General features: G+C 32.3%; 2 protein-coding genes across 2 annotated transcripts in view; both read right to left on the bottom strand.

Moving 5' to 3' along the window:
- The window catches only part of LOC127284955 (odorant receptor 67b-like), a 30,404-nt gene extending 14,567 nt beyond the window's left edge, over positions 1-15,837 (bottom strand). Inside the window, exon 1 of the mRNA XM_051310685.1 lies at positions 15,544-15,837. Coding sequence (XP_051166642.1) covers positions 15,544-15,687 — 144 coding nt within the window. The 5' untranslated portion in view covers positions 15,688-15,837. The remainder of the gene's footprint in view (positions 1-15,543) is intronic.
- LOC127284960 (uncharacterized) overlaps positions 1-18,800 on the bottom strand; it is a 54,634-nt gene that overhangs the window by 25,108 nt on the left and 10,726 nt on the right. The gene's annotated exons all lie outside the window — the stretch shown is intronic.

The raw sequence follows: 18,800 nt of genomic DNA, 5'->3' as shown, positions 1-18,800 counted from the left end.
GGCAGGAAAGATAGTGTTTAAGATCTTGTACAGAATATCAAGGTTTTCTTTATAGTGGAGACAATTTCTTATTCTATAGAGTGAAGCAAGAGAATCCGTGATCACCAGGGCCCTGTCAAGTCTTCTCTTCTGGGCGTATATAATCGCCATATAGATAGCATAAAGCTCTGCTGTTAATATCATCACTCCCTGCTGCAGAGGAGCTCTTGAGGAGTAGCGAGTCTGCTCGTGAAAAAATGCCGAAGAGGCCAAACCCGACTGTGGGTTCAACGTGGCATTCGTGTACAGGAGATGATATCCCTGAGCTTTAGCACGGATAATCTCGCGAAAGCATTCCTCCGGCGAAGGATGATTAGCTATAATGTTACACGAATCAACGTCACAATCAGGAGAAACAATCAATGAAGTCCATCTCCAATCAAAATATGCAGGTCTCGAAGTTCTGCCGCAAATCTGAATTACAGGGACGATTCGTTGATAAGTATTAAGTAAGGTTAATCTGCTCTTGTTCAAATGGAAAGTTCTCAAATGTGATTTCTCATCCAACATTCTCAATTTGGGGAGTAGGGGGTTATCCCTCCATTTAAAGTTACGCGCGAGAAACTGGATCGACAAATAAATTCTACGGAAAGAGAGAGGGGGTTCATCCGCCTCCGACAGCAAAACTGGAGTCGTAGCGGATCTCATACATCCCCTAGCTATTCTCAAGGAAGCAAACTGAACACGATCCAGCATCTTTAATGTCGTGATTGCTGCGTCTGAATAAAGGGGAACCCCAATATAAGATTGCACGTATGAGGTTGCGATAGACCATAAGGGCGAGGGTAGGGGATGTTCCTCAGGTAGGTCTAGAAACGATTTTCAGTATGCCCATGGCTTTAGTGGCTTTTTCTGCTTGGCTTTTAATATGTGGGTTCCAGAGAAGTTTTCTGTCCAAGATGATGCCAAGATGTTTCATGGTGTTCTCACACCTAATTCGTGTCTCACCCATAGTGACTCTAATCTCCTCAAAAGTTTTCCTAGATCGAGAGAAAACACAACAAGTTGTTTTAGCGGGGGCCACATCCATGCCCAAACCTTTCAACCACTCAGTCAGCCCTTCCAGGGCAGAGGATATCTCATCAGAAATGGTATCGAGATCCCTAAATCTTATATAGAGCAACAAGTCATCCGCATACATAGCAAATTTCATCGCGGGTGGTAACACACGACCTATATCACGAAGGTATAGATTAAAGAGAAGAGGCGACAGCACACCACCCTGTTGGACACCAACTCCACACATTCTCGAGCCGGAGCCATCAACATTGAATGTGATGTGCCTCTTTGAAGTAATGAAAGTTACAAAGTTAATAATGCAGGGGTGAAAACTCAGGTCTATTAATTGTTTATTCAGACTGTCAGGTCGTACGTTATTAAACACACCTTTGATATCAACAGAAAGGGCAATAATGTGATAACCATCCGCGAATCCGTTCACAATGTCAGTCACGAATGCCGCCATACAATCGATCGCTGACCTAAGTTTACGGAATCCATATTTAGAGATAGGAACTTTCTGCTAAAGCATAAAAGCATAATTTTGCTCGAAATTTTTTAAATGTCATAAAACGTCTAAAAACCTTATAAAACATGTTTTATAATAGAAATTTGATTAAATTAAATCAGCATAAAAAAGCATAATTTAATCATTTAAGCAGCACAATTTTCATGTGATAATTGTGCCGCCGAATTGACGACTTTCAGCCGATATTCAGCACAATTTCATCATAATTTCAGCACAATTCGAAGATTAAATGGTTATGATGGCAAAAAGTCCAGTAGAGGGGGAATTGAAGCGATGACTTTGGTTTGAACTGGCTTTATATTTATATTAAAATGGCGACCAGCAGGGCGCTACGATCTACACGAAACTTATATTAGGGCGAAGTCCCATGTCAGCGATTTGCTTTTCGACTTGTAACTAGACCATGAGTGTGAGAGAGATGGAGATATACGTTCGCTATGTTTGCACTTATGGCCTAGTTACAAAACGCAACGCAAAACGCTGCCATGGAACTCCAGCCTTAAGTCGATTTTGATAGGTTATCAAAATAAAAACGCGTTTTCGACTCTTTCTACACTGTCAATCCTTTGGTCAATCCTATTTTCATGGAACTTTGTAAAACAGTGAACATATGTTTGATTGGTGTAGTTTAAGTTAAAATGTTTTATTTTATTCAAAGATATTTATTTGTATTTTTATCATGAAACCAACGACTGGTAGAAATAAGGTGACTATTAATGAGCGTTATGAGGAGTATAAAAATGAGGGTATCTATATATCAAATTTAAAGGCCAAAGAGATGATGTGCAAATATTGCAATGTTCAAATTAACTGGAAAAAAAAGTCTACAATCATAGCTCATTGCAATGAAGGGACTGGTCATGCAAAACGTAAAAAAAAAATTCTCTTAAATGAAAGTTTACAACAAGCTACAATAGAAGAATCTTTGAAAAAAGTTCTAAAATCAAAGATACCAAACATAACCTCAATATGTCAATGGTCGATACATGTTTCAAAGCAAATATTCCTCTTCAGAAGTTAGATACTCCGCCATTCAGGAAGTGGATTAATGAAAATGTGAATAGTGAGTTAAAATTTAATGTTTTCTATTTACAATGCAGTTCTAGAAAATAGTAATTAAATTCATTTTTAGACAATCTGATTATAATTTAAATAGTAGTAAATTCTCATAAACTAATTTAATAAATTAAATTGAAGAAATTTTTTCCCCTTTTCTTTTAAACACCACTTGTAGCAATCAAAATATTATTTTTAACTATTATAATTAATATTATTAATTATGATAATTAACAATCAATTTTATTCATATAATTATTAAATAATATTAATTATTAAATGTAGACAAATTCAAATTAAAAAATTATTATAGTGTAAACGCATTCAATTTTAATTTTATTCACATTTTCTTATGCTAATAATTATTATAGATGGTGGTAGCATTGCTTCTGCTAAATGGCTGAGAGAGAATTATGTTCCTCAAATTAAATCTAATTACGAAAAAGCTATAAAAAATGTAATGAAAGGGAAACAAATAGTTGTTATGTGTGATGAAAGTACAAATCGCAAAGGAGAAGCAGTGTTTTTAGTCATATTTAAAATTCTTCCTAGTCAAGAAAATTCAGAATCCTTGATGCTGATTGCTGCTGCGGAAATTCTAGAAACATGTTCTGGCGATACTTGTTGTAAAACTGTTATAAAGGTAAAATATTTATTTTATTTTTGATATAATAGGATGAAAACGATTGCATTTAATTTTCTTAATTCTTTAATTATTAATTTCTTTATGCAGGCTTTAAACAAATTCGACGTAGCTTTTGAGAATGTTGTTGCAATCTCGTCTGATAGTGCTGCTTACATGAATTTATGCGTCCGTTTGCTAAAAGAATTGGTTAACCCCTCGTTAGAGCACATTCAATGCTGGGATCACAAACTAGACAAAGTTAGCAAGATGTTCAGCACGAAGCTTACGCGTTTAAATGAATGTGTTAAAAAAACTAAAAAGTTCTTTAAGAACACTAGAAAAAGGAGAAACGTTTATATGAAATTCTTGAAAGATAGGTACAATTTCACAAAAAAGAAGGCTCCAAAACTGTTTCCTCTTCCAGTCATGAGCAGATGGGGTTCATGGAGGAAGTCTGCTGAGTATCTTTTTGAATACATAGAGGATGTGACAGACTATGCGAAAACTTTAAACGACGATGTAGAAGCTGTAAAGTACTTCAAAAATTTAACTAAAGAGGATATTGATATAATGAGAACTGAGGCTTCATTTGTAAAAGACTACAGTCGACCTGTTGATGACCTGTTACTGCTTTTGGAAGGTTCGAAGTACCCAACTGCTCATCGGCTTTATCCTCAAGTGAAAGAGGTTATCAAATTCTTCTCTGTACTTTATGAGGTGAAAGATCCAAAATCAGTTTTAATGGAAGGTACGAAACGATGTTTGACGAAGGTGGAAAGTAGAACGAGACGTAAAAATTTGGAAGACAGAATGCAGAATTTGGCTAAGTCTTGTCAAACCTTATTGACAGATTTTATTGCTAAGGACCTGGGGATAACCCTGTTTCGTTGTTGTGAAGCTTTGTTTTCTCCATCGGCTATAGTAATATTGAAATCCAAACCAGTGTCTGAGTCATCCGAGATTGTAATCAACAATAAAGAGCAGTTATATATTTTAAGAAAGATACCTTCTCCTGAATTTCTCGTGCTTTATTTACTGATGATTGATCAAGTTTGTGATGCAATTAGGACAAATACTGCTATCAAGGACCGAGACTACTGCGTTGTAAAGGATGTTGTACTCAACATGAGATCCATGCATCCCGATTTCGCGATTTCTTGTCTGCAAGTCATTAGCTTACCTACATCAAATACTGATGTCGACCGAAGTTTTTCTTCATATAATGAAATTGTTTCTGCTCGGCGTACTCGACTTCTAGAAGGGAGTGCAGAAATCATGCTGTGTTTGTATGAAAGTGACGAAATTAACGTCAACAGCGATGGAAATCAGAATATCAGTTTCTCTTTTTAAGAGTAAAAAAAAGGTTATTTAATTTTAAAGAGATAATTTTTTATTAAATTTTATTCACTATATTGTATTAAAATACTAGTCAGTATAATAATAAAGTGCATAATTAAATCCACTGTCTTCATTTCCTTGGCTTTTTTATTTGTTCTATTTGTTTCAGTTACTATAAATGAAGTCTAACACATTTTAGCTTAAACGAGCAAATTACTTTATATTTAATTAGCATATATAAAGCACATTCGATAGCCAATTTAAGCCGAATTTCAGCACAATTCAGCAATTTCTTTTAGCATAATTCGACGTCTCAAAAAAGCAGAAAGTTCCTATCTCTATCCATATTGATGCTTAGGAATGAGTCTTCTTGACTCTATCTCGTGCTTAAGTCTACCCTGCACTAACTTTTCAAATATTTTTGATAAGATTGAAGTGAAAGCTATAGGGCGAAAACTCTTTCCTCCCGGTTTAGGGATCGCGAGTACTCTGGTTCTAGTCCAAGCCTCTGGAAAAGTCGAAAGAAAGAACATTCGATTAAAAAGAATCAGTAAGAATTCTCCTTTCCATTATCTCAACCTACAATCCTCAATACTTTTCCTTTCCTAATTCTGCATCCTGCATCCACATATGCTTGACTTAGTCATTTTGCTTTCAAAAATTTCTATTTTGCATTAATTGCAATATATATAAATTTTCTACGGTGATCATTCTATACAAGTAAGTTTTGAATTTGTTTTCTCACTCTTCCTTTTTCTTACCAAACGTATTATCGCTTCTCTTTTCTGAATTAATTATTTTATTATATGTCATAGTTATACAAATGCACAGTCACTTTGTTCACTAGTTGGCTTATGTTATTTTTAATTCAGTTGCTTAATTTTAACGTCTCTATTTTGTTGTGTGAGTTGAGTTTTGGTTTATTACATATTATGCCTAAATATTACGCTTAAATTGATGAGCGGTCGGTATTCGGCATCAAATCATACTATTATTATTTAAATTGGTTGATTTTGGTCTGAGAGTTAGACCTGGTTGATTTAACTAATTTTTGTTGAATCTGTATATAGTTTGCAAAAATTTATATTAGGAAATATTAAACTCAAGAAAATATTAAAGTTAATAATTTAATTGTTAGATTTTTCGTTTATCTAACAACTAAGGTAAATGTCCCAATTTGTGACCATGTCCCAATTTGTGTCCACTTGCACATTTATGCACGAAATAAAATAAAATTTTTTCGTTTATCTAACAACTACTTATGGACAACCAGGAGAAATGTGCTGCAGCGAACAAAGAAGTAGTGCGGGACCAAACTCGGCCTGGTCACTCGATGGGTGGAGATCCTGATCTGTCTCAACGAGAAAGAGTGCAGACTGCAACTGATGACCGGAACCATGGTCTATCTAATGAATCGGTTTTTAATTTAAATTTCGATCTTTTGACCGATGGCAACTCACAGATAGTATCTCAACAAAACACTTCTACACCCCAATCTTCGGTAAATCCATGTGGTAAAAGACTGAGAAATTTACCCGGTTCTGATTCTTCTTCTAACGGTTCCTTTTCCCCACGCTCCAAAAAAGACTACTTTGGAAGATAACGATTCTCTACTTTCTCAACAATTCGAATCGGCGATACGAATTGATAAACACAACATCGATGCAGTCCCCAAGATCAATGAAGAGGTTACCTTATGGGACAAAAATGACCTCGAATGGTACAACGACACTGTACCATCTCTCTACACTTCCAATAGTCCAGCCCCCTACGTAGTTCTGGTCGAAAGTTCTATTAGGGGCAGAAATATAGGTAAATTAGATCCAATCTGTGTTATTGACCTTCTTAACCCCCTAATTCATGGTAAAAAACTCATTACAAGAAATGGCCAAAATCAAGTCAAGGTGGTATGCGACTTTTGGCAGAGTGCCAACGACCTTGCCCAATCACGTAATCTTGTAACTGCTGGATATAGAACAATAATTCCTGATTTCTTCCTACGAAAAAAGGGATTTACCACCTGGATCCCTTGGGACAGATCTATCAAGGACATAGTTAGAGTGTGTTCGGCTAAGGACTTGGAAAGTATCGCAAGTATTAGAAGATTAGTAAATGAGGATAATACTATCCACGACAAAATTGAATTTATTTTCGAATCTCAAACAGTCCCACGATATATTCAATTGGGGGAATTTATGATACAAATCACCCCCTCAATTCAACGCCCTCGCGGATGCTTCCGTTGCCAGCGATTTTGTCATGACTTGAATCAATGCATGTCAACTTACCCTAGTTGTGAATTTTGTGCTGGTAGACACTTGACCAAATTTTGCCCAAACGGACACTTCCCACCGAAATGCAAGAATTGTATAGGCCCTCATCTTCCGAATGCCCTGTCTATAAATTTGAATTTGGCATTCTCAAACACAGATACAGTACTAACTGCAATAGGGATGAAGCTAAGTTATTGTTCTTCTCTGAGAATCCAGATCTGACCAACAGAGTATCAGTGAGAGAGGAATCTTTCTCAATTTCCTCAAGTGATTCACCTGATAATTTGAATACTGATGTTTCCAAACCCACAACCTCGAAAAACTTCCAAATTGATGAAGTGGCTAACGCAGATCAAGATATCCAAATTCCTAAGGATATGAATGCATACAAAATAGATGAAAAACTTCAAGCTGTTAACTCAAGAGAACTTGATCTCTCCGCTAAAAGAGTTCCATGGGGCATCTTTCCCTTTCCTCAAGAAGTAAAACGATCACATTCTAATCATCTTGATTCTTTAGATTAAGTTAGTTAATTTTTATTTTTTTTGGTTTACACTCACGATTAGATTTAGGGCTATGGTTTTTTAAGCTAATTTTAATACTTTATTTCGAATTTTCCAGAATCTACAGAAAAATCTGGTTAAAGAAAATATACCCCCAGTTCACCTACCATTGATGGAGGGAATTAACGTCGATGACCGAATGTTTTGCCGCTTCTCTATCACTGAACTCAAAGCTGCATTAATGAGTAACAATAAAGACTCAGCTCCGGGCCATGATTCCATCTCTAATTCAATTTTACGTCATTTACCTCCACGCGCCCGGAATTTGTTCCTGTTCATTTTTAATGGTTTTTTTCTTTCGTCTATTTATCCAGCGACCTTGAGAAATTCCAAAGTCGTCTTTATCCCGAAACCCGAGGGAAAAGGCTATCGACGAATCTCCTTAACATCGGCTGTAAGTAAACTATTTGAAAGAATGGTCCAGAAAAGACTGGAACACTATATTGAGTCGGTTGAAGGTGTGCCATTGATGCAGTATGGTTTCCGCAAGGGACGATCCACCACTGACTGTGTCTCTGTTTTTGTCACCGATATACAGGACAGTTTCTTAAAGGGAAGGCATACGGTCGCCTTGGCTGTTGATTTGGTTGGAGCCTTTAGTAATATTTTGCCACTGTCCATTTACAATCGACTAGTAGAGCTTACAGTTTCTGACAAGATAGTTAATTTTGTGTCATTCCTTATAGCTTCAAAAAATTTGTTTTTCGCCTCAGAAAATTCCAACTATAAGGTATCCTATATAGATGTACCACAGGGAGGTGTCTTGTCTCCCCTCCTTTTCAATCTGGCAATCAGTAAAATTGACAATGTTCTACCTAAATCAGTCAATCGCCTAATGTTTGCTGACGATTTACTTTTGTACATCAGTTCGGATAACATTCAGGATGCAATAGATACCCTTGAAAATGCAGTGGCTACCTTGTCTCCTTGGCTTGCTGAAGTAGGCTTATCCATTTCTCCTAATAAATCACAACTTGCACTTTTCTCTAAATCTTGTGAAAAAAGTAATAACGTTTTTCTAAAAATCGACAACAACAAAATCAGGATGCAGGACGAGCTGGTCTACCTCGGAATCCACTTGGTCCTTGCACATCAATGATCTTGTCAAAAAGGCTACCAAAGCAATCAACATAATCAAAGCAATGTCTAGGATATCATGGGGAGCGAACCCAACTGTCATGTTGATGGTCTATAGGGGATTGGTTAGATCGCATCTGGAATGGGGTTGTCAGCTGTTTTCTTCTGCCTCTCACTCTAATTTAGAAAAGCTCGACAATGTACAATCACTAGCCCTCCGAACAATATTGGGATGCATGAAGTTAACACCTATCAGTATCTTAATGTCTGAATCGGATGAGCCTCTGCTATATCTAAGACGATCCACCTTGTGTCGTAAACACATGATAAGGAATTTTTCCTGGTCCTTGAACCCCCTAATTCCTAAGTAACAATTGCTTTCTGAGAACTGCCTATTAGACAAACGGTACCGAAATAATATCTCTTCCTTGAAATTTTCACTACTGGATTCATTTCGCGAGATGAATAACATGACTCACAGATGTACTAGATTAATTAAGCCTTCTACTTTCGATTTTACTGGGAGGAGCTTACTATCCCGATCCTCATAGATATTGATTCAGGTCTGAATATGAGGGTTGATTCTAATCCGGTCTGATGTCCATCGAATCGGCTGAATAGGGAGTTTGCATTAAAATTTTTTTTAATTTTAATCGATAGATTAGGTCTAATTTATATAACAAATTTTTTTTAAAATAATTTTTTAATCAAAAATAAGCATATAATTAAATAATAATAGTTTATATTATTTTAAAACATCGAAAACGGTCCGGAAAGAGCCGAGTCTTACCGAACAGAATGTGACGTATGTAGTGCCCAAATATTGCTGCTGTCATGAACTGTTTGTGAATAACCTAATGGAACGAAAGTTTTTTCTGGAAATTTTTATGAAATGGAGAAAATCAAGAGATATAAAACGTGTTTTGTGCCAAATTGTCTTAGTACAACAATTAAAACACCCGGAAAATTGTTTTTTACTGTGCCACAGAAAGAAGATATTAGGAGACAATGGTTTCAAGTTGCAAAACGAAATGATAATAATATGTTATCGATGAATTCAAAATTTTTTTTTTGTCAAGATCACTTCAATGTGAATATTTACATTGAAATAATTTAAAATTAAACTAGTTATAAATTATATTTTTAGACATGCAAATTTGCATGTTTTTTTGCACTTAAGTTAAAAAAACTTTCAAATGTCACTATATAATGTAAATAAAAGTAGTCAACATAACCTAAAAATAAAAAATTTTAAACCTCAAAATATTTTTATCACTTATTCATTGTAGTTGAAGGATGATATGGATAATTACAATAATAATACAATAATAAATAAACACAATAAATCACTTATTTTTACTTAAAAAAAATAAAATAATTTGAAAACAGCGAACGCATATATTAGTAAACACAGATCACACATGGATCATGTAGCAGACGATGCGACAGTAGACACTTATGACGTCACGTCCCAGCACCAATAAAAATCGTTTTCTTTCAGTATAAATAGTTTCAACTTTTAAATAAAAATTTTAATATGTAAAATTTAAAAAAAATTAAAACTTTCAACACTAATATATTTTAAAATACCTATATTTACGATTTTATAAAAAAAAAACGTAACATTTTTTTTATGCAAACTCCCTATTATACGCAATTTTCTCGGCATTAAAGTATTCCCTTCGAACAAGATTTGATAACGTGCTTGTCATTTCTGATTCTCGAGGATCCCTGCGAGATTTAAAGGAAATAATGTTTGTTTCTAACCCCCACCCATTTATAATCAAGATCACTAGAATGATTGTCCAACTGATGGCAACCGGTTGCCAAATTCGTTTTCTCTGGTTATCTTCTCATGTCGGAATTAAGAGCAATGATATAGCAGACAGACTAGTGAGAGAAACATTGGATTTCCAATTTGGTAAATTCTCTGGTGTACCCCCCCGCGATCTATTACCTGTTTTTAAAAAATACCTTTATTCCTGGAAGAGACTAATTTGGCCATACACCGACTACAAACAATAACGAAACATATACTATTTGAGAGTGGGCTACAAAAATAAAAGACCTTGGTTCCGCGGCATTGATGCGGCTAGGAGATACATCAACACTGTGACTAGACTGAGGACATCCCACATCTGCACTGATGATCACTTCAATAGGATGGGATGGAACACTCCTCCTGGTTGCGATTGTGGGGCCGAACATAAGGATCTCAAACATTTATTGAGTTTCTGCGTCATATTGTCTCCTGGCAGACCTAACTTTTTCACATTCTTAGCACTTAATATTCCAGACTTTAATCCACACGACATAAGTTTGGATGAACTGATTTTCAACTCTAATCAAGAATTTACAGTAGAAATTGGTAGATTTTTCGCTTTGGGTAAAATTATACAGACAGGGAGACCTAACTTGAAATGAACTACATCTGAACTACGACAACAACATATTTACGTTTTACTACGTAACTATACCCGGATGAACATTTTGTACTGGCTACCTGTTAAAACAAGAGGCCATTTAAACAAACAGAAAGAAGAACAATAAGGGGCCATTCAATAATTACGTAAGGGTCCACAGGGGGAGGGGGGTTCATAAAATCTCTACATGGTCTTACGTTGGGGAGTGGAGGGGGTCAAAAGCTACTCTTACGTAAGATTTTGCCAAGTATTTTTCATTTGTATAGTTGTAATTAATATTTAAATTATACATTAATATTGTTAAAAACTTACGTAAGAAGGAGGAGGGGGGTCCGAAAAATCTTATGTATCCTTACATGGTATAAGGGAGGGTCAAAATTAGCCAAATTGGCTAATTGGGCTCCTTGGCAAGGTCTGCTCGCGCCTAAAATTTGACTGTGGCGCTCAGGCGCCATTTGGGCTCCTCGAAAAAGTCCAAATGGCGACTTTGGGCGATTTTCAATTAAGAGTTTTGTCACCTGCTGCTGACGACGTCTGGCGCCAACCGTTTGCTTAACCACTTGAGCGTCATGGCGTTCCAACTGGCGTCGTGCGTGGCAGTGACAGAAGCGTCAAAAATGCATAAATGGCGTTCCTACTTGAATTCAATTTGTAAAGTCTGTAGACATAATTAACTAACTATAACTTACTTTTTATATTTTTTGAGATTAAGCAAGACGTATGTAACACAAAAAAATTATTTTTTTAAACATTCGAACAGTTTTTTCGAAATTTAAAGTCGACAATTTTTGGTACTTTTTTGCGAATGGCGTTCTAACATTTACTCAATAAAATTATATTTCTGCTTCCAAAAACTGTGCAAACCCCCCAAATCTTGTTACTCGGGAATTTTTGGGATCGCTGAACACGAATTTGATGCCAAATTGACAATTTGACAGTTGACAGCTGTCAACTCAGTTGTCAACTTCTATAAAAAACAATTATTTTTTATGAAAATAACTGTATAAGGATTTTCGGGGTCGCTGATTACGAATATGAGATCAAATTGACAATTTGACAGTTGACAGCTGTCAATTCAACTGTCAACTTCTATAAAAGACAATAATTTTTTATGAAAATAACTGTATAAAGGTTTTTGGGGTCGCTGATTACGAATATGAGATCAAATTGACAATTTGACAGTTGACAGCTGTCAATTCAACTGTCAACTTCTATAAAAGACAATTATTTTTTATGAAAATAACTGTATAAAGGTTTTTGGGGTCGCTGATTACGAATATGAGATCAAATTGACAATTTGACAGTTGACAGCTGTCAATTCAACTGTCAACTTCTATAAAAAACAATTATTTTTTATGAAAATGACTGTATAAAGGTATTCGGGGTCGCTTATTAGGAATATGAGATCAAATTGACAATTTGACAGTTGACAGCTGTCAATTCAACTGTCAACTTCTATAAAAGACAATAATTTTTTATGAAAATAACTGTATAAAGGTTTTTGGGGTCGCTGATTACGAATATGAGATCAAATTGACAACCCCCGAAAACCTTTATACAGTCATTTTCATAAAAAATAATTGTTTTTTATGAAAATGACAGTTGAATTGACAGCTGTCAACTGTCAAATTGTCAATTTTATCTCATATTCGTAATCAGCGACCCCAAAAACCTTTATACAGTTATTTTCATAAAAAATAATTGTCTTTTATAGAAGTTGACAGTTGAATTGACAGCTGTCAACTGTCAAATTGTCAATTTGATCTCATATTCGTAATCAGCGACCCCAAAAACCTTTATACAGTTATTTAAATAAAAAATTATTGTCTTTTATAGAAGTTGACAGTTGAATTGACAGCTGTCAACTGTCAAATTGTCAATTTGATCTCATATTCGTAATCAGCGACCCCGAAAATCCTTATACAGTTATTTTCATAAAAAATAATTGTTTTTTATAGAAGTTGACAACTGAGTTGACAGCTGTCAACTGTCAAATTGTCAATTTGGCATCAAATTCGTGTTCAGCGATCCCAAAAATTCCCGAGTAACAAGATTTGGGTGGTTTGCACAGTTTTTGGAAGCAGAAATATAATTTTATTAAGTAAATGTTAGAACGCCATTCGCAAAAAAGTACCAAAAATTGTCGACTTTAAATTTCGAAAAAACTGTTCGAATGTTTAAAAAAATAATTTTTTTGTGTTACATACGTCTTGCTTAATCTCAAAAAATATAAAAAGTAAGTTATAGTTAGTTAATTATGTCTACAGACTTTACAAATTGAATTCAAGTAGGAACGCCATTTATGCATTTTTGACGCTTCTGTCACTGCCACGCACGACGCCAGTTGGAACGCCATGACGCTCAAGTGGTTAATTGCCTCATTATCCTGCTTGTGTATCGTACCTAATGATTTATACACATTGAGCCAAGCATGTCAACAATGACAATAGTCTATGACTTTTATTCTTTCCTGTCAAGTCGTTCCGTTATTGACAAACTTGCCGAATGTCGAACATTTGTGGATACTTTTTATTTTTTAATGTGCTCTTGCGAGTTCGCATTGTGGATAAATTATTATTATTATTCATAATAGATATTTTTTGGCAGGTATGTATGAATGTTACATTTTGAAAATTTTCACAATATAATTTGATTTTACCCAGTTTTAAAATATAACCACGTGTTGAACACCATGTAAAGAAATATGTACGTTATCTTATACTATAAATATGTGAGACAGTGTATTGAAAAGTAAAGTAGTTTGTATTTCAAAATATTCCTTTTGGCTACATATTTTATTTTAATTTTTTTTAGAATGGGAAAGTGGGGTAAATATCCCAAAAAGTACTGTGTTAGTTGGGAAAAAGATTCGCAACTAAAAGGTTGGTTACAACGGTCAGTTGAAACTGACATTTTGCAGGGGGGAAAAATATATTAAAAAATGTGATACTAAATGACGCAAAAATATGTTAAACAATGTGATACTAAGTAACACAAATATATGATCAGTATTTCTACTGTGTTCCTACGAATTTTATTTCTAAGATTATAATAAAATTGTTATACTGATTTATAACAAGTTGATACTGATTTAATACTGATTTCAGTATTATGCTGGTATTACGTAATTTACAATGATTATAATAAAAGATTTACATTATTTATTGAGAGTTAAATTAACATTTTGCATACTATTTGTGCAATCATTTTTAAATATTGATAAATAAACATTAAAAAAGTTTATAAATAAGCATTTAAAACTTGGCGCTTTTTTGGGCTCTTCGATTGACCTCTAGTGGCGCTTTTGGGCTCCTTGCTCAGCCCCGAGTGGCGCTTTCTCGAGGCAAGAGTCTGGCAACCCTGAAAACGCCATTAACAGAATTGTCACTTAACTGACTCGATAGTTAACCGACGTGTCAAATAACAGAAATGTCACTTAACCAAAATGACAAGTAACCAAAATGTCAATGAACAGAATTGTCAATTAACCGAAATGTCATTTGACAGAAACCACAATCAACGGAAATGATGCTTAACCGAACTCTCAGCTAACAAAAACGTCAGGTTACGGAAATGGCACATAACAAAATTGTTATTCAACGAAATTCTCAATTAACGGAATTGCCAGTTAACGGAAATGGCACATAACAAAATTGTCGTTTAACGGGTTTGCTTATAGTTAACGGATTTGTCACTTAACCGAAATGTCAAATAAAAGAGTTTTCTTATTTGACATTTAAATGTTAATAACACAGAAAATTATAAGGTATTAAAATAAGCTGCAACGCTCGTTATTTTAATCCAATTTTGCTTATTTTAATACTAAAATGAATTAAAATATGCAAAATTGGATTAAAATAATAAGCGTTGCAGCTTATTTTAATGCCTTTTAATTTTCTGTGAAGCGGAAATGACGATTAACGAAATTGGCAATTAATAGACATGTCAAACAGCCGAAATGTCAATTAACAAAATAGTCATTTAACGGAAACGACAATTAACCGACATGCAAACTTAACGAAATGTTAAATAACAGAATTGTCAGTTAACGGATATTTTTTTATCAGAATAGTTAATTAACGGAATTATCAATTAACCGAAATGTCAATTGACTGAAATATCAATTAACTGAATATTCAGTTAACGGAAATGCAAATTAACGGAATTGTCACTGAACGGTATTGTGACTTAACAGAATTGTCAATTAACGGAATAGTCATTTTGACGAATTGTCATTTAACTGAATTGTCAGTTAATGGAATTGTCATGAACACTTCGGTTAATTGACAATTACGTTAACTGACTAATCCAAACTGACAATTGCGTTAAATGACAATTTTGTTATGTGCTATTTCCGTAATCTGATGTTTCTGTTAGCTGACAGTTTGGTTAATTGGCAATTCCGTTCATTGACATTTCGGTTACTTGTCATTTTGGTTAAGTGACATATTTCTGTTAGATGGCAATTCTGTCAAATGGCAATTCTAATTAAGCTGTTGTTACTTTTTATCTGAATCTGATCTGAATTTTTTATATGGGTAGTCGAAAAAATTAGTCCAGTCTGTATAGCTATATAAAAAAGAAGTAAAATCTAAAAGTGTTTTTTTTCCCAAAAGTGTACCTGAGGAATAATTGCAGAAGTAAGTGATAACAAAATTAAAATTCTTGTGATAATTTTCATGGCTACTGTCTGATAAACCCATTGTCCGATTACAAAGAGAGCGAGTTTATTAATTTTAAAATAACGACTCTCATACACGTCCATTGATTCAACAAAAGTTAGGAAAAAAAGAAAACACAATGTTTATACAACATGAAACGTATATTCGATAAAAAAAAATGTATCTATCAATTCAAATGAAAAATTATCTTCTAATATTTTTTCTTGAGCTGATGTGTTGAATAACTTATGAATAACTTACTTTCCTATATAACGGAAGTAAAATTTCTGGAAAAGAATTGCGAATAATATTGACGATTATAAAATTCTATATTTCGAAGAATTAAAAGCGTCTATTACCCCTTACAATATAAAAAATTTATTTCCCTTATACTTATAATAGACCTAAAATTGATTCTTTTTATTGTAAAATTCAGTTATATAGGAAAATATTCCATAATTATTGGTTATATGTATTGAAAAACAATTCTTGGAAAAACAATCATTTATTTTCTTATTTTAATACACGTTGTTCAATATTTTTTTTGCAAATAAAGTTACTCAGAAACCATGATAGTTATAGATACCAAACGCGTTGATACCGATAAATCGACTAAAATTAATAATTCATATTGTTTGCCATCCTTCAAAACGCCTAGTATTAGGTATACCTATATATATTTGAAGGGTAGAATGACAAAAGGGGACAAGCGCTAATTTTTCGAAATTGAGATTTTTTCATACAAAAATCAATTAAATTCATTTACACATTTCTGTAAAAGGATTTTCTTTTTTATTGCGCTTTTAAAGAAGTTTTATTAATAAATAATATTAAAATCATAATATAGCTTCAAATTTAATTCATTACAATTCGATTGAAAAACAGAAGAAAATGGTAAGTCAACAATTATATAATAATAAAATGCTTGGTCTGTCCTTCTGTCCTAACTTGAAGTTGGCCTTTTCTGATTTCACGTGTTTTTTTGAATAGTACAAGATAGTAATTTGAAAAAAATTTATTTTTAAAAATTAATTTTTAAGGTACCAGGGGCCAACGAATACCTATTAAATATTTATTATAAAAATACAGGCCTCGAATCAACTTAAAGACACAAAAAGTCGTATTAGTCGATTTATATTCCAAAAAAAAGTGGATTTGTTTTTTATTTTAACAAAAATATTTTACAGATTCTTAAATAAAAAATTTTGTTTTTAATAATAATCCTTTTCAAAGGGTTAAAGTTGAAATTTTTAGAAATAATTAAATTTCAAAGGATATTGTTAATTTTCAAACAATTATTAAATTTTACAGAACTAAAAATAATTTATCAAACAATTTTTGGAAAACATTTTTTAAATTTAATTGAATTTTCAAAGATTTAAAATTGAGATTTTTGAAACTAATTGAAACTTTAAGTGATTTTTAATTAAAATTTTGAGATGATTTCACTAAAAATTTATTAGAAAATGCGGACAAAATACAATAATTTGAAAATCATTTTTAATTGAAAAATGGTTTCAGATAGTTGAATTTTCAAAGAATATTATTAAAATAGTTAAAAATAATTGAATTTCCTTAGAGTTATAATTGAAATTATTAAATTCCAAAAAAAAAATTTTCGATGGAAAATTTTAGAAATAATTAAATTTTAGATGCTTTTAAATTCAAATTATTGAAAATTCAAATTTTTGAGAATAATGAAATTTTATTTGATTTTAAATTTGGAAAATAATTTAATTTCAGTTCATTTTGAATTGAAAATTTTGGGAAATAATTGAATTTTAATTGAAATTTTGGATAATAATTTAATTGAAGTTCATTTTTGATTGAAAATTTAGATAATTAATTTTGAATAGAAATTTTAGAAAATAATCGAATTTTATTTCATTTTAAATTGAAAACTTGGTAAATAATTAAATTTTAAATTGAAAATTTTGGATAATTATTGAATTTTTAATTGATTTTGAATTAAAATTTTGGGTAATAATTAAATTTTAGTTTATTTTGAATTGAAATTTTTAAAAAATAATTCAATTTTATTGTGATATATTTTTTTAAAATTATAAACAATTGTTAAACTTCATAAAAATTTTAATTGAAAAATAATTTTGATATAATTGAATTTGTGATGTATTTCATTAAAATTATTAAAAATAATTAATTTAGTGAAGAATCATTTTAGTTCAAAATTTGTTAAATAATTGGATTGAAGATGATCTGAAGAAGATCTGCATTTTATACTAAAAAAATGTATTTTATTTACATTTTTTTCAAATGTAAAAAAAAATGTCGCATTTTATTAAATAAGTCGATAAAAGTCGTATTTTTGAAAAAAGTCGGAAAAAGTCGTATAATCCGAGGCCTGTAAACATATAATTTTCATTATTATCATTTAATATGTAATAATATTATAATAAATTGAATTATTATTGATAATATTAATCTTTAATTTCTTTATAACAAACAATTAAATACTTAATTTGGCGCACTTGCGCGCGTTTAATTTTGCTAGTTAATAATAAATTATTAATTTTAATTTTATATAATTTTAATATCATTTTATTATTAGTTTATAACTATTTTTATAATTATAATAATTGTTAACAATTAAATTTAAAAATGAGATATTTCTCGATTGCAAAGCAAGAACTTATTTTCTTTTCGAAAACCAACAACTTTTTTCAAGTAAATTTTTTTTCATTCAACTCGTCTTTTCAATATAGAAAAAACTAATTTTCCAGTTTTCCTATTTTTTTCACAATTATAGTTTAATTTAAATGTGCGTATAGTCGATATAACCTTAAGGGTACTTTCTGGTTTAGAATTGACAAAATAAGAAACACGTTTTAAAACTTTTGTTGTAATATATAATTTCAAATTTCAAACGCGAATCTTTTCATAAGGGTTTATTCTAGACAATAAACGATTTTTTAGATAAGATTTTTTTTATTTTTATGAACATTTTTTTCAAAAATTTGAAAAAACACCGTGTTTTTGGAACAATTTACCCCCGTATAAAAAAACATGGGGTAGAAATATGAAGTTTCAAAGGTTTATTCTCTATAGTTTTTTAACTAAGGAATCGAATGGTTCTTGGTTTTTTAAAATCGGTTCAGTAGATTTCGAGAAAAGGCGTGCACCAGTTTGAAAAATATGTTTTCGAGAAAAACGCGTTTAAAGGTTTCATAACATAATTAATACATTGAGCCAAGACTAT

Source organism: Leptopilina boulardi, unplaced genomic scaffold (assembly GCF_019393585.1).
Source record: "Leptopilina boulardi isolate dan_hultmark-lab unplaced genomic scaffold, ZJU_Lbou_2.1 LbouV2_327, whole genome shotgun sequence".
NCBI classification, from domain to species: domain Eukaryota; kingdom Metazoa; phylum Arthropoda; class Insecta; order Hymenoptera; family Figitidae; genus Leptopilina; species Leptopilina boulardi.
Note: the sequence above shows the minus strand (reverse complement) of the source record. Positions and strands in the feature narration are given on the sequence as shown.